This window comes from Hemiscyllium ocellatum, chromosome 27, assembly GCF_020745735.1.
Source record: "Hemiscyllium ocellatum isolate sHemOce1 chromosome 27, sHemOce1.pat.X.cur, whole genome shotgun sequence".
NCBI classification, from domain to species: Eukaryota; Metazoa; Chordata; class Chondrichthyes; order Orectolobiformes; family Hemiscylliidae; genus Hemiscyllium; species Hemiscyllium ocellatum.
The window spans coordinates 6677928-6699942 of record NC_083427.1 but is presented as its reverse complement, the minus strand read 5'-3'; the positions used below and the strand labels follow the sequence as shown (position 1 = coordinate 6699942).

General features: G+C 49.8%; 2 protein-coding genes across 3 annotated transcripts in view; one reads left to right on the top strand and one right to left on the bottom strand.

Annotated features, from left to right (window-relative positions):
- Positions 1-12060, top strand: part of LOC132828722 (gastrula zinc finger protein XlCGF49.1-like) — a 44372-nt gene extending 32312 nt beyond the window's left edge. Inside the window, exons 1-2 of one of the 2 annotated variants that reach the window (XM_060845835.1) lie at positions 4628-4733; positions 5661-12060. In XM_060845835.1, the coding sequence (XP_060701818.1) occupies positions 5967-6725 (759 nt within the window). In that variant the 5' untranslated portion in view covers positions 4628-4733; positions 5661-5966 and the 3' untranslated portion in view covers positions 6726-12060. Of the gene's footprint in view, positions 1-4627; positions 4734-5660 lie in introns of those variants that run through there. The other variant, XM_060845833.1, reaches the window with a different exon arrangement.
- Positions 257-19489, bottom strand: LOC132828724 (gastrula zinc finger protein XlCGF26.1-like). Its single transcript, XM_060845836.1, has 4 exons — positions 19244-19489; positions 17569-17707; positions 15301-16183; positions 257-2445 (listed from the first exon to the last, which is right to left on the bottom strand). Exons 3-4 carry the CDS (start codon positions 16080-16082, stop codon positions 1518-1520), a joined length of 1710 nt encoding a protein of 569 aa, XP_060701819.1. The 5' UTR covers positions 16083-16183; positions 17569-17707; positions 19244-19489; the 3' UTR covers positions 257-1517.
- Between the last annotated feature and the right edge of the window lie 2526 nt (positions 19490-22015).

Here is a 22015-nt window from a genome sequence, read left to right as displayed (position 1 = left end):
AGCTTCCAGCAATGGGTCATGGATGGAAGTGAAAGATTCTCCAACTGTCTCTTTACAGTTCCTCTTTAGCTTCCTCTCTCCCAATAGCTTGCTTCACTTGTCGCAACAGAGAAAGGGAGGGCTGCAGTTGCTGGAGATCGGAGTCGAAGAGTGTGGTGCTGGAAAAGCACAGGCATCCGAGGAGCAGGAGAGTCGATGTTACGGGCATAAGCCCTCCATCCGGAATGAGGCTTGTGGCCCAAGGGGGTGGAGAGATACATGGGAGGGGGGGCTGGGGAGCAGGTAGCTGATGGGTAGATGGAGGTGGGGGTAATGGTGATAGGTTGGAGAGGAGGGCGGAGTGGACAGGTGGGAAGGAAGATGGACAGGTAGGACAGGTCATGAGGGCGGTGCCGAGCTGGAAGGTTGGATCTGGAATAAGGTGGAGGGAGGGGAGATGAGGAAATTGGTGAAATCCGCATTGATTCCATGTGGTTGGAGGGTCCCAAGGTGGAAGATGAGGCGTTCTTCCACCAGGCGTCGGATAGTTAGAGTTTAGCGATGGAGGACGCCCAAGTCTTTGGCAGAGTGGGAGGGAGGGTTGAAGTGTTCAGCTACGGGGCGGTGGGATTGGTTGGTGCGGGTGTCCCGGAGATGTTCTCTGAAACGATCTGCAAGTTGGCGTCTGTCTCCCCAGTGCAGAGGAGACCATATCGGGTTCAACGGACACAGTAGCTGACGTGTGTGGAAGTGCAGGTAAATCTCTGTCGGATGAGGAAGGATCCTTGGATGGAGGTGAGGAGGGGGAGGTGTGGGGCACAGGATTTACCTGTCTCGGTGCAAGTATCGTCATCCCTTGCACATTCGTCTCCCTCATTCTCTGACCATTCCTTGCCAGTTGAATTCTCTCCCGATCATTTCAAGTTACCTTTCGGTCTGGACGACGTGTCACTGCCTTGATGATGTCACAATATTGTCTCGGTCCCCAGGCCACATTCACCGTTTGACGTCTGGCTGTTCTCTCAAGGGCTTGCACGTGTTTGGGACCTGCTCTTCAGTTCATCACGAAATTTCCCCAAGTTCATGGCTTCAAAGGGGGGCACATAATATCTACCCACTCAGACCGGTATCCCAACTGAATGTGAAGGCCATCTTTACCAAAACAGCACAGTGACGGGTCGGTCTGTCCGGCCTGAACATTTGCTCACCCTCCCCTCGGTTGTGCTGAGATTTCCGGTAGATGTCAGATGTGGCTTTCTCGACAGGACGCGTCTGTCTTCTGCATTTCAGACCGTCAGACTAAGGTTGTTCCCTCTGCAGCTGGGAGAGAGATTGAGCCAAGCTATGAAATGAGGATAAATTTTCCCTGAACCAAAGAGAGGCAGCTTTACGGATCACCCCCGGCTCAGTCCGCTAACATGAACCCGTCAACTGCTACTTCAATACGCCATTGCGTTTTCCTGCACAGATTTCTGCCTCAGGCCTGTTGCACTGTCCCAACATCAGCAATACTATCCGCCGGATCTGACCCCTCGTCATCACTTGTGAACTCTCTGGTGTGCCCGTAGGTTCGATGACTGAGTGAAGCCCTTCCCACACTCCGTGCAGATGAATGGCCTTTCCCCGGAGTGAACTCGCTGGTGTGTCAACAGGCTGGACGACTGAGTGAAGCCCTTCCCACACGTGGAGCAGACGAAGGGTCTCGCCCCGGTGTGGACCCGCTGGTGGATTAGTAGGCTGGACGAATCCTTAAAACCTTTCCCGCAGTCACAGCAGACGAATGGCCTCTCGTTGGTGTGAACCCGCTGGTGAGTCAGCAGGGTGGAGGACAGAGTGAAGCCCTTCCCACATTCAGAGCAGATGAACGGCCTCTCCCCAGAATGAACTCTCTGATGTATCTGGAGTTTGGACGGCTCGGTGAAGCCCTTCCCACACTCGGCGCAGGTGAACGGCTTCTCCCCGGTGTGAACACGCTGGTGTGTTTGCAGGTGGGACAGCTGAGCGAACCCCTTTCCGCAGGCAGAACACGTGAAAGGCTTCTCCCCGGTGTGAACCCGACGGTGTTTCTGCAGATTGGACAGAATAGTGAACGCCTTCCCACACACAGAGCAGATGAACGGCCTCTCCCCCGTGTGGACGCGCTGGTGCATCTGGAGGTGGGACAACAAAGTAAATCCCTTCCCGCACGTCGGGCAGGTGAACGGCCTCTCCCCCGTGTGGACCCGCTGGTGTGCTTGCAGGTTGGACGATCGAGTGAACCCTTTCCCGCACTCGGAGCAGGTGAACGGCCTTTCTCCCGTGTGGACACGCTGGTGCATCAGCAGGTTGGAGGAATCACTGAATCCCTTCCCGCACACGGAGCAGGTGAACGGTCTCTCCCCGGTGTGACTGCGTCGATGAATCTCAAGCTCAGATGGGGCTTTGAAGCTTTTGCCACAGTCCTCACACTTCCACGGTTTCTCCATGCTGACCTTCAATCTGTCCGGGTTTGACGATCAGGTAGAATATCATCCACAACCCTTCCACGGTTTTCCTGCTGTGAACAGGGCAACACTATTCTCGCCCTGTAACCAGTTAAAGTTCACAGCACTGAAACGACCTCACTGCAATGTTGAGCCTCGGTGCTATTTGAATCAGGACGATGGTTGACAGCTTCTGACGCAGCGAGGATAGAATCTACACAAGCTCCAGAAGCCAATAAGTCTTGATGAACACAGTGACTGTCAGATCTTGACAGGCTGGGTGGCTTGAGACTTCTGTCTTCAAACCCTCTCCATCTAATATCCTGCAACATATTACAAAAGTAAATACTGTCAGTACAGGCCACAAATTCAGAGGGCAATTCAAGTTTTCATGAAACAGGCTCCCACCCTTTTGCTCGCCAACGTTGAAAACTTACATCTCACCCACTCTCCCTCTGCAAGGATGTGCAGGTTCGGGGACCTGGCCGTGCTTAATTGTCCACAGTGGTCAGGGATGTGTAGGTTAGGTGCATTAGTCAGGGGTAATTATTGAGTAATAGGGGAATGGGTCTGAGTGGGTTACTCTTTGGTGTGGCAGTTGTTGCGCTGAAGGGCCGAGTTCCACACTTCTAATTCCAAAAATTCTAATTCTACCTCAAGTTCATGCTCTCCACTCTCACAAAGGGACTGATCCATGATGTTTTATGGATGTGCACTCATCCTTTCTCTGTCTGGGACGCAGAGACCACACACACACACAAAGAAAACCAAGAGGAGGACAGTTCAGTCAATATCAAAGAAAGAAAGGTCCCCCTTCACCTCAGTCCAAGGCCCCAAAGGATCCTTCCACATCCAACAAAAATTTACCTGTACCTCCACCAATGTCATCTCCTGTGTCCATTGCACCCGATGCAGTCTCAGGGAGACAGGACACCAACTTGCGGATCATTTCAGAGAACCTCTCTGGGACACCCGCACCGTCCAGCCCCACTGCCCCATGGCCGAACACTTCACCTCCCCCTCCCACTCTGCCGAGGACATGCAGGTCCTGGGGCCTCCTCCACCCCCAAACCCTAACCACCCGGCGCCTGGAGGAAGGACGCCTTATCTTCCGCCTCGGAACCCTGCAACCACAGGGGCTCAATGTGGATTTCACCCGTTTCCCCTCCCTCCACCTTATCCCATTCGGAAGCCTCCAGCTCTGCACCACCCTCTTCACCTGTCCCTCGCCTTTCCCACCCGTCTGCTTCACCCTCCTCTCCGACCTATCACCGTTACCCCCACCTCCATCTATCTATTGCATTCCCTGTTACCTGCCCACCACCCCCACCCCCTCCCATTTACCTCTCTACCCCCTCGAGCCACAAGCCTCATTCCTGGTGAAGGGCTGATGCCCGAAACGTCGATGCTGCCGGGACGCTGCCCGACCTGCCGTGCTTTTCCAGCGCTGCACTCTTCCACCCCGGATCTCCAGCATCTGCAGTGCTCACTTTTCTCCAAGTTCCCCCAACATTCCCCTGCACCCCGGATTTTCCAAGGGAAGTTGTTTTGCAGTGTTGGGCAAGGCAAGAGGAGGAGGAGATTTCTGATGTAGGGCTTTATGCCCCCAAGTGTCCACTCTCCTGCTCCTGGGGATGCTGCCTGACCTGCTGTGCTTTTCCAGCCCCACACTCTCGACCCTGATCTGCAGTTTTCCCCCCCCCCCTTTTTCTCCAAGTTTCCCCCTGCACCCGGGGTGGGGGGGAGGTCCAGGATTTTGCAAAAGAGTGTGGGAGAAGGAATTGCTTTGGCTGACCGATGCACCGTGCAGTGTGCACCCTGCGCTGCGCGAAAGCGACCCTCACCTGCAACACAAAGCAGCGGCGGCTGGAGAAGGGGAGAGCCCCGGAGCTGGACGGCGCAGGCGCAGTTTGCGGCAGCCGGGAGGAGCTGCCTCTCCCGCGCCGGTCCCCGGCAGCCGGTTGCCCTGGAAACCTTTGTCTCCGCGGATGAAGTAGCGAGGGGGGGGGAACAATGGGGAGGGGTGGAGCCACCGCGTCCCGAACGCGCAGCCTGGAACCCCGAGGAGCACCACTCCCCCCCAATGACGCAACCCGGCTGTTCCTATTGGCTGCTTCACAAACCGTGCAGACTCCACCCCCCCGTGTGCAACGTCACAATGAGGAAGTTGCCCCCCATTAGAACGATTACTTCCTCCTCTGTGCGAGCACAAGTCCTCTTGCATTTCTGTCCTGACTTGCAGTCCATGAAGTGATCCCAGGGAAGGAGCGTGCTCTGCAAAGGTTGCTTCAGGTATGCCGATCTCCCTTCAAGGCATGAACACCCTTCCTGTCAGCTTGATGCATCGATCTCTCCGGCTCAGGCGATGACCGCTTGCCAGACGTTCACAGCTGGAGGATTTCTGCAAAAAGATGGGGTCAGGGTTTCAGGGACAGCAAATTGGAGCGTCCCAGCCTCCCTCTGTGTCCCCCCCCCCCCAGCCTTGCAAGTTGACATCCTTCAAATGCCGTCCAATCTCATTTTGAAATGATTTCGATTCTCCTTCACTTCGAGCACAGAGTTTTGTAAATTTGTTTGGCAGGATACTTGAAAGCTGCAAATGTGTTGCTGGTCAAAGCACAGCAGGTTAGGCAGCATCTCAGGAATAGAGAATTCGACGTTTCGAGCATAAGCCCTTCATCAGGAATAAGCTTTACCTGGGGGGTGCAGTGAGAGAGGGACTCACTGAAATCCTTGTAGAGGGAGGAAGAGAGCTTCTTCAAGGAAGGCATCCTTGTAAGAGGATTCGCAGTAGGTTAAAATCTACGAGTAAAAAATGAGGTCTGCAGATGCTGGAGATCACAGCTGCAAATGTGTTGCTGGTCAAAGCACAGCAGGTTAGGCAGCATCTCAGGAATAGAGAATTCGACGTTTCGAGCATAAGCCCTTCATCAGGAATAAGGGATACTTGAAAGGCAGGATTTGCAGGAACAAACCTCAAGACCTCTGTGATGCGATATCATCAAATAGGTTTAATGTGGACCTGTCGATCGACATGAATCTGTACCTTTTATAAGAACGGGGACAGTGTATATTAGGCCAGCAGTGTGATCATAGAGGGAAGAGTGTGCAGGATATAAATTTACATATTTTGGTGAATGAGCGTGGAAAAAAAAATTGTTCAATTGAAAACTGAATTTCAACCTGAACTGGTAGTAACGTCTTTGTGATCTTTTACAGGACGATTTGAAGACTGAGAACTCAAACCACACGCCATGCAAATGTGTGACATATCTGGGACCCGAATATAGTTGGCCTTGGAATCTGAAAGGAGAAATGCTTGTCTGTTCTTCCTGTTTCAAAATGTTTTAAACGTCACTGTGTCTAGGACAGCGAGAGTGCTCCAGTGAGGTGACTGTGGAAGGAGCTTTAACTATTTATGCAGTTGCACTGACTGAAAGCACATTTTGTTGAAGCAATGTTTCTATGTAAGGATGGGGCTTTAGCTCACTATTGACCCTGGACATACACAAGGACATCTGCACCATGGAGAAACCATGGAAATGTGAGGACTGTGGGATCGGCTTCAAAGTTCCATCTGAACTGGAGATTCATCGACGCAGTCACACTGGGGAACGGCCATTCACCTGCTGCCACTGTGAGAAGAGATTTGTTAATTCATCCACCCTGCTGAGACACCAGAGGGTCCACACTGGGGAGAGGCCATTCACCTGCTCGGTGTGTGAGAAGAGCTTCAATCAGTTTTCCAGCCTTTTGAAACACCAGCGGGTTCACTCTGGGGAGTGGCCTTTCACCTGCTCTGTGTGTGGAAGAGGATTCAGTGCCTCATCTAGCCTGTTGACACACCAGCGAGTTCACACCGGCGAGAGGCCGTTCAACTGCTCTGAATGTGGGAAGGACTTCAGTGATTCGTACAGCCTGCGGAGACACCAGCGAATTCACACCGGGGAGAGGCCGTTCACCTGCTCTGTGTGCGGGAAGGGATTCGTTCAGTCATCCGAGCTGCAGAGGCACCACGTCTCTCACACCAGCGAAAGGCCTTTTCGGTGCTCGGACTGTGGTCGCAGCTACAAAACCTCTCGGAACCTGATGCTCCACCAGCGAATTCACACCGAGGAGAGACCGTTCAGCTGCTCTCATTGTGCAAAGAGATTTATAACCTCGTCCAATCTCCGCAGACACCAGCGTGTTCACACAGGGGAGAGGCCGTTCGTCTGCTCTGTGTGTGGGAAGGGATTTAGTCAGTCCTCTGGGCTGCGGAAGCACCAGCGAGTCCACAAATGATGACAGTGCTTGGCTTCTGCTGTTATCGCGTTTGTTGATCACAACCGGGACTGAACCATGCTCAACCTGACAGGGCGGTCAGCACTGTTATCTCAGAGTCAGGAGATGGTGGATAAAGACCCACTCCAGAGGCCACATCATCCACGATTCCATGTTCAACGTTCCCGGTGATGGAGGATCATTTCACGTGAGACTTTGCTCAGCTGATACTGGGTTGGAGGCAGGGGCCATCTTGTGAGGGCGGGGTTGGATTGGTTAGGCCTGTATCCATTGGAGCTTAGAAGAATGACGGATGACCTTTTGCAACATAAGATCCTGAGGGGTTAGAGTTAGAATCTCTTCAGTGCAGAAACAGGCCCTTCGGCCCAACAAGTCCAAACTGACCTTCCGCAGAGCATCCCACCCAAACCTATTCCCCATTCCTCTACATTTACTAATGCACCTAACCTACGCATCCCTGAACACTAGGGGCAATTTAGCATGGTCAATTCACCTCACCTGCACGTCTTTGGAGTGTGGAAAGAGACCAGAGTACCCGGAGGAAACCCACGTAGACTCAGAGAGAACGTACAAACTCCACACAGACAGATGCCCCAAGGCAGGGATTGAACCCGGGTCCCTAGTGCTGTGAGGCAGCAGTGCCAACCACTGAGCCACCGGGGCCACCGGTTCTGACAGGGTCGATCCTGAAAGAGTATTCCTGACTGTGGGAGAGGCTAGAGCTGGGGACACAGTTTAAAAATTCAGGCTCGCCCATTTCAGATGGAGATCTTTCTACTCCCAAAGGGCTGAGAGTCTTTGGAACACTCTTACCCAGAGAGCTAGGAAGGTAGGGTCAGGGAGTGTTTATAAACTTCAGGTAGATAGATTTGTGACTCCTCAGTCAGTGAAGGATTATCAGGAGGTAGTGGGGAACGTGGAATTGTGGCCATGATCTGATTGAGTGGCATGCATAAGATCTGGTTGGACTGCTGATTGATCGATTGTTTGATTGATTTATTGTTGTCACGTGCTGCGATACAGTAAACAAAGTGTTTTCTGTGATATACAGGCTGATCATATCATACGAGTGCATCAGGATAGTAGAAGAGAGTGCACAGCATTAGTGTTACAGCAGAAAAGGTGCAGAGAGAGATTACAATTGACATTTGAGAGATTGATTCGAAACAGCAGGGAAGAAGCTGTTCCTGAAATGGTGCATCTACTAAAATTAGTAGGAGTCCTTGTGGACATACTGAGTTTCCTTAGCCTCCTGAGGAGGTAAAAATGTTGTTGTGCTTCCTTGAAATGTGGGTAGGTCAGGACAGAGTGTTGGTGATGATCACTCCCAGGAATTTCACGGTCTCGGCCATCTCCACCTCAGCACCAGATAGGGACCTCCGAACACTCCACTTCCTGAAGTCAGGTAGCAGCTCCTTCATTTGACGAGACTGTTGTCTTTGCATCTTGCCGCTAGGCCTTCAATCTCTTTCCTGACATCCGGCCTACAGTGGCACTACCGCTAATGTTGGTTGTAAGCTTTAAAATGGAGTGGATGTAATTGAGAAATAATTCTTTACAGAGAGAGTAGTTGGGGTGTGGAACGCACTGTCTGCAACAGTAGTAGACTTGCCAACTTTTAGTTTAGATCAGAGCGGTGCTGGAAAAGCACCTCAGGTCAGGCAGCATCCCAGGAGCAGGAAAATCGAGGTTTTGGTCAAAGGTCCTTCATCCCTCTATTCCTGATGATGGGCTTTGGCCCGAAATGTTGATTTTCCTGCTCCTCGGATGCTGCCTGACCTGCTGTGCTTTTCCAGCACCGCTCTGATCTAAACTCTAGTTTCCAGCATCTGCAGTCCTCACTTTTGCCTCGCCAATTTTAAAGGCATTTAGATGGTCATTGGATAGGCAAATGGACAAGATTGGAATAGTGTCGGCTAAATGGGCTTCAGATTGGTTCCACAGGTTGGCACAATATTGAGGGTCGAAGGGCCTGTACTGCGCTGTAATGCTCTATGTTTGAAATATAATTTAGATGAGTTCAATGTGGTTCAGCCCATCTAATTGAAAGTTTCAAATTCACTCCTTCAAATGACACTATTCCAGGTCAGACAGAGATATCCCATCAGGCAAGGCAGATACTCAAGAGTTACTTAATAAGATGAGATTTTATTCGATATAATTTAGTAAAGTACTTTCTGCCCCTTCTTGATTCATCCATTACTGAGATCAAACTTGCGTGGCTCAGTTTTTATAACTAGAAGTGAATGAGCTGAAAGAGTTGTTTTTTCAGATTCCCTACAGTGTGGAAACAGGCCGTTCGGCCCAACCAGTCCACACCGACCCTCCGAAGACTAACCCACCCAGACCCATTTCCCTCTGACTAATGGACCTAACACTACAGGAATTTAGCATGGCCAGTTCACCCTAACCTGCACATCGTTGGACTATGGGAGGAAACTGGAGCACCTGGAGGAAACCCACATAGACACGGGGGAGAACATGCGAACTCCACACAGTCAGTCACCCGAGGCAGGCATCAAACCCGGGTCCCTGGCGCTGTGAGGCACTGGTGCCAACCGCTGAGCCATCAAGCCACCCTAAATTCTTGAAAGATTCAATATAAGAAATTAATTGGGGTGAAAAAGTCATGGAATATAAAGAACCAGATTAAAATTGGGAAACTGTATTTCAAACAAAGTATAGCTTTCATTATTTGAGAATAAAGGTGTGGACATAGGACAAAAAAAAATAAGAATTGAAATAAAAGGGAATTGTGTGCAATAAAAGGAAAGCACCTTTTCTAGTTTTCACGGCACTGAACAAATGAATAATGGCACCGACACTGACATTTTTGCCAATTCATTCGGAAGGTTTCAAATTGTTAAACAGCTAATCAACTGCCAGCAAGCTGAATTGCATCTGTGCAGAAATCTGTCAATTTGTTTTGTACTGACGCTCCCTCAGAATAGGGAAAATCTGAGGAAACACTTTTGTGTCATAGAGTTATACATCGGGAAGCAGACCCTTCGGTCCAACTCATCTGTGCCAACCAGATAGCCGAACCTAATCTAGTCCCATCTGGCAGCACCTGGCTCATATCCCTCCAAACCCTTCCTATTCATATACCCATCCAGATGCCTCTTAAATGCTGCAATTGTACCAGCCTCCACCACATCCTCTGGCAGCTCATTCCATACACGTACCACTCTCTGTGTGAAAAAGTTGCCACTTGGGTCTCTTATATCTTTCCCCTCTCACCCTAAACCTATGCCCTCTAGTTCTGGACTCCCCGACCCCAGGGAAAAGACTTCGCCTATTTATCCTATCCATGCCCCTCATGATTTTATAAACCTCAATAAGATCACCCCTCAACCTCCAATGCCCCAGGGAAAATAGCCCCAGCCTGTTCAGCCTCTCCCTATAGCTCAAATCCTCCAATCCTGGCAACATCCTTGTAAATCTTTTCTGAACCCTTTCAAGTTTCACAACATCTTTCCGATAGGAAGGAGACCAGAACTGCACGCAATATTCCAACAGTGGCCTAACTAATGTCCTGTACAGCCGCAACATGACCTCCCAACTCCTGTACTCAATACTCTGACCAATAAAGGAAAGCATACTAAATGCCTTCTTCACTATCCTATCTACCTGCGACTCCACTTTCAAGGAGCTACGAACCTGCACTCCAAGGTCTCTTTGTTCAGCAACACTCCCTAGGACCTTACCATTAAGTGTATAAGTCCTGCTAAGATTTGCTTTCCCAAAATGCAGCACCTCACATTTATCTGAATTAAACTCCATCTGCCACTTCTCAGCCCATTGACCCATCTGGTCCAGATCCTGTTGTAATCTGAGGTAACCCTCTTCGCTGTCCACTACACCTCCAATTTTGGTGTCATCTGCAAACTTACTAACTGTACCTCTTATGCTCGGGTCCAAATAATTTATGTAAATGACAAAAAGTAGAGGCCCAGCACCAATCCTTGTAGCACTCCACTGGTCACAGGCCTCCAATCTGAAAAACAGCCCTCCACCACCACCCTCTATCTTCTACCTTTGAGCCGGTTCTGTATCCAAATGAAGTCCATATAGATCACGCCCACCGCTCTGCACTCATCAATCCTCTTTGTTATTTCTTCAAAAAACTCAATCAAGTTTGTGAGACATGATTTCCCACGCACAAAGCCATGTTGACTATCCCTAATCAGTCCTTGCTTTTACAAATACATGCACATCCTGTCCCTCAGGATTCCCTCCAACAACTTGCCCACCACTGAGGTCAGGCTCACTGCTCTGGAGTTCCCTGGCTTGTCCTTACCACCTTTCTTAGATAGTGGCACCATGCTAGCCAACCTCCAGTCTTCTGGCACCTCACGTGTGACTATCGAGGGTCCTCCAAAACCTTTCCTGCGTTGTTTGTTTCTGTATCAAAGTTTGTTTTCGGTGGAGTAAATAAAAGGAGCAAACGAGTTAGAATTGATCTAGTAAACATCAAATTAATTGAATTGACCATTAACAGGACACAGTAGAGTCATAGAGATGTACAGCATGGAAACAGACCCTTCGGTCCATACCGACCAGATATCCCAACCCAATCTAGTCCCATCTGCCAGCACCCGGCCCATATCCCTCCAAACCCTTCCTATTCATATACTCATCCACGTGCCTCTTAAATGTTGCAATTTTACCAGCTTCCACCACTTCCTCTGGCAGCTCATTCCATACACGTACCACCCTCTGCGTGAAAAAGTTGCCCCTGAGGTCTCTTTCATATCTTTCCCCTCTCACCCTCAACCTATGCCCTCTCATTCTGGATTCTCCCACCCCAGAGAAAAGATTTTGTCCATTTATCCTATGCATGCCTCTCAAAATTTTGTAAACCTTTATAAGGTCACCCCTCAACCTCTGACGCTCCAGGGAAAACAGCTCCAGCCTATTCAGTCTCTCCATAGAGCTCAAATCCTCCAACCCTGGCAACATCCTTGTAAATCTTTTCTAAACCCTTCCAAGTTTCACAAATCTTACTGTGGAGAAGACCAGAGGTTACACTCTGATGATAAGGAGGATGTTCTGGTGTCGTTGTACTGCTAATCCGGAACCCCAGATCAAAGTTCTCAGGGCTGAACCCTACCAAGGAGATGGCAAAATGTCAATTTAATAAGATCTGGCATTTGAATTCAATCAGGCCAACACTATCAATTGTCATTAAAAAAAACTGCTGCACGTGACTGCAGGGCTGAGTTGAATATTTAAAACTGGGAGAACGAGAGCAATAATTGAAAATATGGGATAATTCAAATATGACTGTCAAAACCCATTTTTGTGACTGCATTTCTACTGTCAGAAAATATCTTGTTCCCATTTCCTGTTGAATTCTGTCAATAACAGTAAACAGCTGATTGTTACCAGGTCAGTGTGTTTTCGTCATTATTTCTCAATGCATTAATTTCGATTTTGACATCAATCCAAAAGAACTGAGGTTGCTGGAAATCTGAAACAAAAACAGAAATTCCTGTCAAGTATCAGCAAGTCTAGCAGCCTCCGTGGAGAGAAATCAGTGTCAACGTTTCCCGGTTCAGTGACCGTTCCCCTTCAGAGCAGTTCTGCTGACTTTCGAAGTTGTAAATCACACCACACCAGGTTATAGTCCAACAGCTTTAATTGGAAGCATTAGCTTTCGGAGCGCCGCTCCTTCATCAGATATTAAGCTGTCAGGCCAAGGCTGATTTTCGAGTAATTTCTGTTTTTGGTGTCAATTTCGAGTTTCTTTATCAACAGCTTTTACATGACACTGAGCTTTTCACATCATCCACAATGTATTCTCGTGCTTCCTTTCCATACTTGTCTCCACGAACACCCTTTTGTCGCTGTTCAGAATGAATCCTCCCTCATTAAGATATTGCTCACTTTTTCAATGTTCCCTCTTTCTGCTGATAAGGGTGTCGCTGCCGAAGGGAATGTATTTGACTTGTCCTTTCGACAACTTCCATCATGTGCATTATTCAGCCCATCAAGCGCGTATTGTTAGTCCAGACACCACTCCTCCCCGTCAACTGTGTGAAAACAATTAGAGAAAGCCTACTTGATACACACTGTGCTGAGGATCGAGCCTAATTTCTGGAATTTGAACTCTACATTCCTTCACGTAACATCTAGGGAGAGCAAGAATGAAATAAGCCTGTTAGTTCCACGATTCAAGCCCCGAACGTGAGAATAGAGAGTGGCCTGACTTTAAAATAACTAAAAAGGGGTTGATATGAGCTCTGGCTCAAGGACAGTCAGGAAGAAGGCCAGATATGAAGCGTTCAAGGCATCATTGGCAGTATTACCATCACTCTTTTGGTAACAACTCTCACATCAAATGAGGGTCAGGGCACAGACTTTCACTGTGCTGTCAGCCACTGAGAGACTGCACACCCTCAGCAGAGGATGAGATAAGAATATCCTCAGTGTTTTCACTGCCTTTTGTTCCGGAGATTTAGCAGTTTTGCTTCAGAAATTCCACCTCCATGATCTAACCCAGTTCCCCTTTGATGACTCAGTTGCAACTCACAGATCAGCTCAGCCAAGCTCCAGGGAAATTGAGGTTGTCGAATGCTAAATTACGCAGGCTAGCAGCCCGGAATTTTAACCAGCGTATAATTCTTACACTGGTCCCTTGTCGGCTGTTTGTGCAGGCTGACTTTGCATAATCCCGGTAGCGATGGGAAATTAACAACTTATAATTGTAGAGCACATCAAGCATTCCACAGTGCTTCAAAGGAATTTTGATGGTAAAATAGTACTTGGCCAAAATCTTCATTGAAGAGGTAGCTTTAAGTCAAGGAGTGACAGAGAGGTTTTAGGGAGAAGTTTAGAGTTTGACAGCAGTGTTGAGGTAATTAAAATCAGAGACATGAATGAGGGGGACTCGGGCGCCTGACAGGATGGAGATCAGAAATTGTAGTGTTGAGGCGATACAAACATCTGAAAGCCGGTACGCAAATTTTAAAATCAAAGCATTGCCTGATCAGGAGCCAATATAGGTCATCGAGTAAAGGCCATGATGATAAGCAAAATCTGGGCAAGAAAGCACGTGGGCAGCAGTTTCGGATGGACTGCTGTTTCTGTCTTGAGGTGAATGTGAGGGTCTGAGCAGGATTGGATGGTCAAGTCTAAAAGCAAGATGGGCGAAAGTGAGGGCTTCAGCAGCAGCTAAGCTGGGGTGAGGTGGAGGTGGAGGGCATCACGGAGGGGAATGGCAATAAGGAGGATGTTCTGGTGTCGTTGTACTGCTAATCCGGAACACCAGATCAAAGTTCTCAGGGTTGAACCCTACCAAGGAGATGGCAAAATGTCAATTTAATAAGATCTGGCATTTGAATTCAATAAGGTCAACACTATCAATTTTGATAATGGTGTTCTAACTTTGAGATGGTGAGCAGTTTGTTTAGCAGCAGACAGGACCTAAGGAGAGGGGCAGACGGTGGGGGGGGGGGGGGGGGGGGGGGGGGGTGAGGGAGGGAGGGAATGGAACTTGTAGTACTGACCGAAGACAGTGGCTTTGGCCTTCCCGACGTTTACTTGGAAGAAATTTCTGACGCAACCCCTACAAGACTAGGCATAAGCAGTCCGATATTTTTAAAACAGTGGAAAAATGGAGCGGGATGGTGGTGAGGAGCGGCTGGTTTTTATCAGGGTGCATGAAAATTAATCCAGTGCTTTAGGAATAATGTCAGTTGAAGGCAGTGAGCAGGTGGTGGGGGGGGGCGGGGGGGGCAAAGATAGATCCTAGAGGGACACCAAGTTCAAGGCCTTTGCAGGGGAAAGGGAGATTGGTGATGGGCTGGTATGTTGCAAAGCTGAAGAGTTTTTTTTTAAAATGGCTGAGGATAGCCAGCCTATCCCCATAAACCCACATTTACCATCGCTAACCCACCTAATACAATATTGGGCAAAATAGCATGTCCAATTCACCTAACACACACAGCTTTCGACCGTGGGAAGAAACGGTGGCTTAGTGGTTAGCACTGCTGCCTCACAGCACCAGGGTCTCAGGTTCGATTCCAGCCTCGGGCCACTGTCTGTGTGGAGTTTGCACATTCTCCCCTCCTGCGTCTGCATGGGTTTCCTCCGGGTCCTCCGGATTCCCCCCACATTCCAAAGATGTGCAGGTTAGGGTGAATCGGCCGTGCTAAATTGTCCATAGTTGTTAGGTGCATTAGTCGGGGGGGGGGGCGTGGGTTACTCTTCGGAGGGTCGGTGTGGACTGGTTGGGCCGAAGGGCTTGTTTCCACACTGTAGGGAATCTAATCTAATCGAGCCAGAGAATGTGCAAAAATCCACACAAAGAAAAAGGCACCCGAGGCTAGAATCGAACCTGGGTCCCTGGCACTGACAGGCCACACTGCTAACCACCGAGCCACTCTTGTATGGTTACAGGCATTAAAAAGATTTGACAGATTATTTAACACAGCCGATTTATTTAACATTTACCGAGGATGTTAACATATATAACTGGGCTGAAGTTTATTAACCTAAACAGCAAGCAATCCCGATGTACACAGATATGTGCTGGATGTGATTCACAGCAAAATCCAACTGCTGTCATCACTTGTGAACGTGCTGGTGTCTCAGCAGGTGAGAGGGCCGATTGAACTTCTTCCCACACTCCGAGCAGGTGAACGGTTTCTCCCCGGTGTGAGCCTGCTGGTGTCTCAGCAGGGTGGAGGACTGAGTGAATCTCCTCCCACACACCGTGCAGATAAAGGGCTTTTCCCCAGTGTGAACCCGCTGGTGCTCAGTGAGTTGGGACGTTCGCCTGAACCCAGTCCCGCAGTTCGAGCACCTGAACGGTTTCTCCTCGGTGTGAACGCGTTGGTGGGTGACCAGTGCCCCTGAGCTTTTGAAGCACTTGCCACAGTCTGGGCATTTAAAGGGTCTCTCCTCGGTGTGAACGCGCCGGTGGTGCACCCGCTCCCCAGAGCTTTTGAAGCACTTCCCGCAGTCCGGACACTTAAAAGGCCTCTCCTCGGTGTGAACGCGCTGGTGGGACATCAGATCGCTGGAACTCCTGCAGCACTTCCCACAGTCTGCACACTTAAAAGGCCTCTCCTCAGTGTGAACCCGCTGGTGATTCAGCAGGCTGGATGACTGCGTAAAGCCCTTCCCGCACGCACAGCAGGTGAACGGCCTCTCTCCGGTGTGATTCCGTCGATGGGATTCCAGTTCGGATGGGTAACTGAATCCCTTCCCACAGTCCCCGCATTTCCACAGCTTCTGCCCAGTGTGGCTGCACTCATGTCTCGAAAGGCTCGGTGGTCGACTGAAGCCTCGTCCACACCCACAACACGTGTACGGTTTCTCTGCCCTGTGAATGGTGCTCTTTCCTTTCATAATCAAAGTCCAAACGCAGGTTACAGTAAACGGTGTCTTTCAGTTACAGTTTTGATGTTTGGTGTCAGATTTCCGATTACAAATCCTCCCTTCCTTACATCCTGTGAAATTGATTCAAAATAGAGCAGGCAGTCAGAGAGAGAATAACAAAAGTAGGTTTTCACGAATGTACTTCAGAGAAGGGAACCAATCACTAAGGTCAGACCTGGAGAAGAGTCTGGCTACTGGGAGGGGAGAGAGAGTTGGGGGGTGGGTGGGGGGGGGGTGGGGAGAGCTAAGGAAGAGGGAGTATACACATTAACAAGAAATTTGACAAAACATCCTAAACCCCGAACCTCCCCCACACAGGTGGACCAGGACAGCAGGTATTTGTGAACACCATCATTTCCAAGTTATCTCCAAATCATACGCTTGTCTGGATTCAGCAGAAATTTCCTATCGAAAATACAACTAAATATACTGATTTCCTCTTAAAGTTACAGAGATGTCCTGCATGGAAACAGACCCCTTCGGACCAACCCGTCCATGCTGACCAGATAGCCAAACCTAATCTAGTCCCACCTACCAGCACCTGGCCCATATCCCTCCAAACCCTTCCCATTCACATACCCATCCAGATGCCTTTTGAAGGCTGTAATTGTACCAGCCTCCACCACTTCCTCTGGCAGCTCATTCCATACAAGTACCACCCTCTCCGTGAATACGTTCCCCTTAGGTCTCTTTCATATCTTTCCCCTCTCACCCTAAACTAATGCCCTCCAATTCTGGAATCCCCCAACCCAGGGAAAAGACTTTCTCTATTTATCCTAACCATGTCCCTCATGATTTTATAAACCTCTATAAGGTCGCCCCTCAGCCTCTGACACTCCAGGGAATACAGCCATATCCTATTCAGCCTCTCCCTAAAGCTCAAATCCTAGCAAGATCCTTGTCAATCTTTTCTGAACCTTATCAAGTTTTGCAACATCTTTCCGATAGGAAGGAGACCAGAACCTGCACACAATATTCCAACAGTGGCCTAACCAATGTCCTGTACAGCCACAACATGACCTCCCAACCCCTGTACTCAATACTCTGACCAAGAAAGGAAAGCATACCAAACACCACCTTCACTATCCTATCTACCTGCGACTCCACTTTCAAGGAGCTACGAACCTGCACTCCAAAGTCTCTTTGTTCAGCAACACTCCCTCGGACCTTACCATTAAGTGTATAAGTCCTGCAAAGATTCGATTTCCCAAAATGCAGCACCTCATATTTATCTAAAATGAACTCCGTCTGCCACTCCTCAGCTCATTCAGCCTCTTCGTCACCAAGATTGTCTTTTTCCACCTCAGTAGGTTTGTGAACTCCGTCCCAGTCTCTACTCATCTACTTTGAAGCTTCCAATCATTCATTTGTTAGCTCCAGACCATCTCTCACATTCAACCTTCAGGTCACCCAAACTCTGCTGCATGGCCCCTCACTCACACCGAGTGCTGCTTACCCATTGCCCTGTGGTCACGGCAGACACAAACCCCAGCTAGGAAGATGACGATTTTCATTCCTTGCTTTCAAATCCCTCCATGGCTGCCACCACCATTATCTCTGCAATCACCTCTGTACAGTCAGCACTCTGAGATTAACTGGTGGAAGTAAACACACAAATGAAAGCACAACACTGCAGATCAAACAATAATTGTGAGTAGCCAGAGAGGTCTGGCAACATCTGTAGACAGGGGAACACTTTCCGTTTTGAGTCCAATAAGACTCTTTTTCAGCTCTTTTTGTTTTATTTCAAAAGGAATTAACATGTGTTTAATATAATAAAACAGTTGAACACACTGCATTTAAAATAAGCTTAATACACATGACTTATATCCACAATATTAACCAGTATAAGTGGGGTGGCGTTTATTAGTGTCAACAGAATCAGGCCCCAGAGAACATGGTTCTGTCCTACATGCGATGAACAACAGAATCCCATTAAAGCAGTCAGTTGTGAATTTGCTGATGTCTCAGCAGAATGGACGTCTGTGTGAACGCCTTCCCACACACAGAAGAGATGTACAGTCTCTCCCGAGTGTGTCAGCAGATCGGACGCAACAGTGAACTCGCTGCTGCTCAGTGAGGGGAAATGACTGCCTGAACTCAGTCCCACAGAGAAAGCACCTGAATGGTCTCTCCTCAGGGTGAACACGTTGATCTTCCCAATAACCAATTCCCACAGTCTGAGCATTTAAAAGGTGTCTCCTCGTGGTCAACCTGCAGGTGTCTCAGCACCATGGATGACTTGAGTGAATTCCTTCCCACACTCGAGACAAGGGAATGGTCTCCCTGTGCTGTGAATTCATTGATGCTATAGGAGACCTGACGACCAATGTGAATGCCTTCTCACACTTGGGGCAGGCCATCGGTTCCTCTCCCTTTCGCCCTGCAGGTGAGGCGAATCAATGAACCTCATTCCAGTCCTGGGGGCAGGATAACGGTCTCTGCTGGTGTGAGCCCACCGGTGTTTGAGAAGGTTGAACAAATTGAGCGAACCTCCTCCCACGATCAAGCAGGTGCCAACCCCATGTCACTGCACCAATGAGCTTGCAGCCCATCCAGCGATCTGAGACCCCCTCCCCACCACCACCCCCAACCCCCCCCTTTCAGTTCCCACACTCCCCTGTGTGAATTGTTCTGCTCCCTGACACGTCCAAACCCTGATGGGATTGAAGGATGCAAATTGGGCAGCTCCATTAGAGACCAGCTGCCAAGCCTTTACCATCCAGCAGGTCTGCCAAGTTAACGGTGTGCTCCCAATGTCAGGAGAGAGGGGGACAGGGGGTGCAGAGGGAGCTGCAGTGGGAGGCTCCAGGGACAGACACAGCACAACATGCTCTGCATGGCCCGCGCATGCGCGATGCTCTGCATTGCCCGCGCATGCGCGATGCTGCCCGTTGACGCTGCAAACATGGCGGCGGCGGAGCCCCCCGCTCGAGCGAGTGGGCCCGGACCACCGGCCGGAGAAACCCCCCCCGCGGCCGCGGACCCCCGGGGGACCTGCCGCTTCTCATTCGGGAGTCTCAGCGTCTCGCTAGCTGCTCACGAAGGCGCCCAGCACTCCCCGCCCCCCCCCTCCTCTCCCCTCGCAGCCGCGGTGCCCCCGGCGACAGAGAGAAAAACAAGCAACCAACCTCTCAGCGGCGTCGCCGGCACTGCGCATGCTCCCCCCGGTCACCACGGCAACCCCGGCGGTGACTGACGGCCGCCCTTCACCCCATCGGAAGCGGGTTTGGAGGGAGGGGGGGCGGGCCTGGAGGACCGCGAGACCGGGGGCTGGTCCGCCCACCAATCGGAGTGAGTGGGGTGGGAAGGCGGGGCTGGAGGACCTCCCGGCCGCGGGTGGGAGTGAATGGTGGGGCGGGGCTGGAGGACCGCCCGCTTGCGGCTGGTCTTCCAACTAATGGGAGTGAACGGTGGGGCGGGGCTGGAGGACTGCCCGCTTGCGGCTGGTCTTCCAACCAATGGGAGTGAATGGTGGGGCGGGGCTGGAGGACCGCCCGGCCGCGCTGGTCTTCCAACCAATGGGAGTGAATGGTGGGGCGGGGCTGGAGGACCGCCCGCTTGCGGCTGGTCTTCCAACCAATGGGAGTGAATGGTGGGGCGGGGCTGGAGGACTGCCCGCTTGCGGCTGGTCTTCCAACCAATGGGAGTGAATGGTGGGGCGGGGCTGGAGGACTGCCCGCGTGCGGCTGGTCTTCCAACCAATGGGAGTGAATGGTGGGGCGGGGCTGGAAAAGCTGGACCTCTCTGTTTGGGGCTTAGAGCAGGTAGAGCACTGTGGGAGTGGACCAGAGCTTTGTAGAGTCCAACTAGTTCATGCAGCCCAGATATCCTACCCTAATTTATCCCATTTTGCCAGCATTTGGCCCATATCCCTCTAAACCCTTCTTAATCATATAACCATCTAGGGTGTTGTGTGATTTTTAATTTTGTCCACCCCAGTCCAACACCAGCATCTCCAAATCATGACCATCTAGATGCCTGTGTGTGGGATATAGGACATTAATGTAACTTCTGCAGTTATAATTACTGATATAAAAATAAGTGAACTCACATCAGTCGTGTAATTGTTTCAGCCAAGAGCTGAGTAAAAAATGAGGTCTGCAGATGCTGGAGATCACAGCTGAAAATGTGTTGCTGGTCAAAGCACAGCAGGTCAGGCAGCATCTCAGGAATAGGGAATTTGACGTTTCGAGCATAAGCCCTTCATCAGGAAGGGCTTATGCTCGAAACGTCGAATTCCCTATTCCTGAGATGCTGCCTGGCCTGCTGTGCTTTGACCAGCAACACATTTTCAGCTCAGCCAAGAGCTGAGTCAACAAGAATGGGAACTATGTGGAGGAAATGCATAATTTTTTTTTGTATTAGCTAAAAATGTATGCAAGAAAGGAACGGGACTGTAAGACAACGATAGATAATACAGACACTAGATAAAATGCTATGAAGAGAGGCAGTTAAACTAGATACGCCTGTACAAACAATAGGTATAAACATTTGTTTGGGTAAAAAATGAGGTCTGAAGATGCTGGAGATCACAGTTGAAAATGTGTTGCTGGTCAAAGCACAGCAGGCCAGGCAGCATCTCAGGAATAGGGAATTCAACGTTTCGGGCATCCTGATGAAGGGCTGATGCCCGAAACGTCGAATTTCCTATTCCTTGGATGCTGCCTGACCTGCTGTGCTTTAACCAGCAACACATTTTCAACCATAAACATTTGTTTCCCATTTTTACAGAAACACGGGAACAAGCCCCAATTCAAAGGGCTTAGTGATAAGATGCTGTGAGGGTCAGCACAGATGGAGGGAGTAGATAATGGTAAGGCAAGGATGTGCCCACAGCAGGGTGAGGTCAAACGGCCTTGTGAGAACAGGAATAAGCCTTTTTGTCACAGACAAGGCCGGAGAAGACAAGAGATAAACAGGAGTAATGGGTACCGGTCTGAGGGAAGTGGAGGATGTGAACGGGGTGGGGGGGAACCAATGAAATAAGAAAAACATATATAGGAACCAAATTATATAAATATCGAGTATTTGTTGAATTCAGTGTGTTTTGTCCCTGCCTTGTGGACATCACACCCACTTGCAAGTGTGAAATAAAGGGCACGACTGATTCAGATCTTGTCTTGGACTGACATTATTGCAGTGAGTGAGCTTTGTTTCTCACACTGTGCAATGTTGCAATTGTCCCGGCAGCCCATTCCACACACGCGGCACACTCTGCGTGAAAAGGATGCCCCTTATGTCCCTTTTAAATATTTCCCCTCTCACCCTAAACCTATGCCCTCTAGTTCAGGACTCGCCCACCCCAAGGAAAAGAATTTATCTCAAGAGTATGGCGCTGGAAAAGCTCAGCAGGTCAGGTAGCATCCGAGGAGCAGGAGAGTCGATGTTGCGGGCATCATCCCTTCGGCAGGAATGAGGTCAAGAAATCAAGATTCCTGATGATGAGCTTATGCCTGAAATGTCAAATCACCTGCTCCCTGGTTGCTGCCGGACCTGCTGTGTTTTTCCAGCACCACACTTTAAACTCTGATCTCCAGCATCTGCAGGCCCTATCCATGCCCCTCATGATCTTATAAACCTCTGTAAGGTCACCCCTCAGCCTCTGACGCTCCAGGGAAAACAGCCCCAGCCGATTCATCCTCTCCCGGTAGCTCATACCTTCCAAACCTGGCAACATCCTTGTAAATCCTTTCTGAACCCTTTCAAGTTTCACAACACAGAATTGCACACAATATTCCACAAGTGGCCTAACCAATGTCCTGTACAGCTGCAATGTGACTTTCAAGATCTCTAATTAAAATAGAGTCATAGTCATAGAGACGTACAGCACGGAAACAGACCCTTCGGTCCAACTTGTCCATGCCGACCAGGTGGGACCATAGTAAAATAATGGACAAATA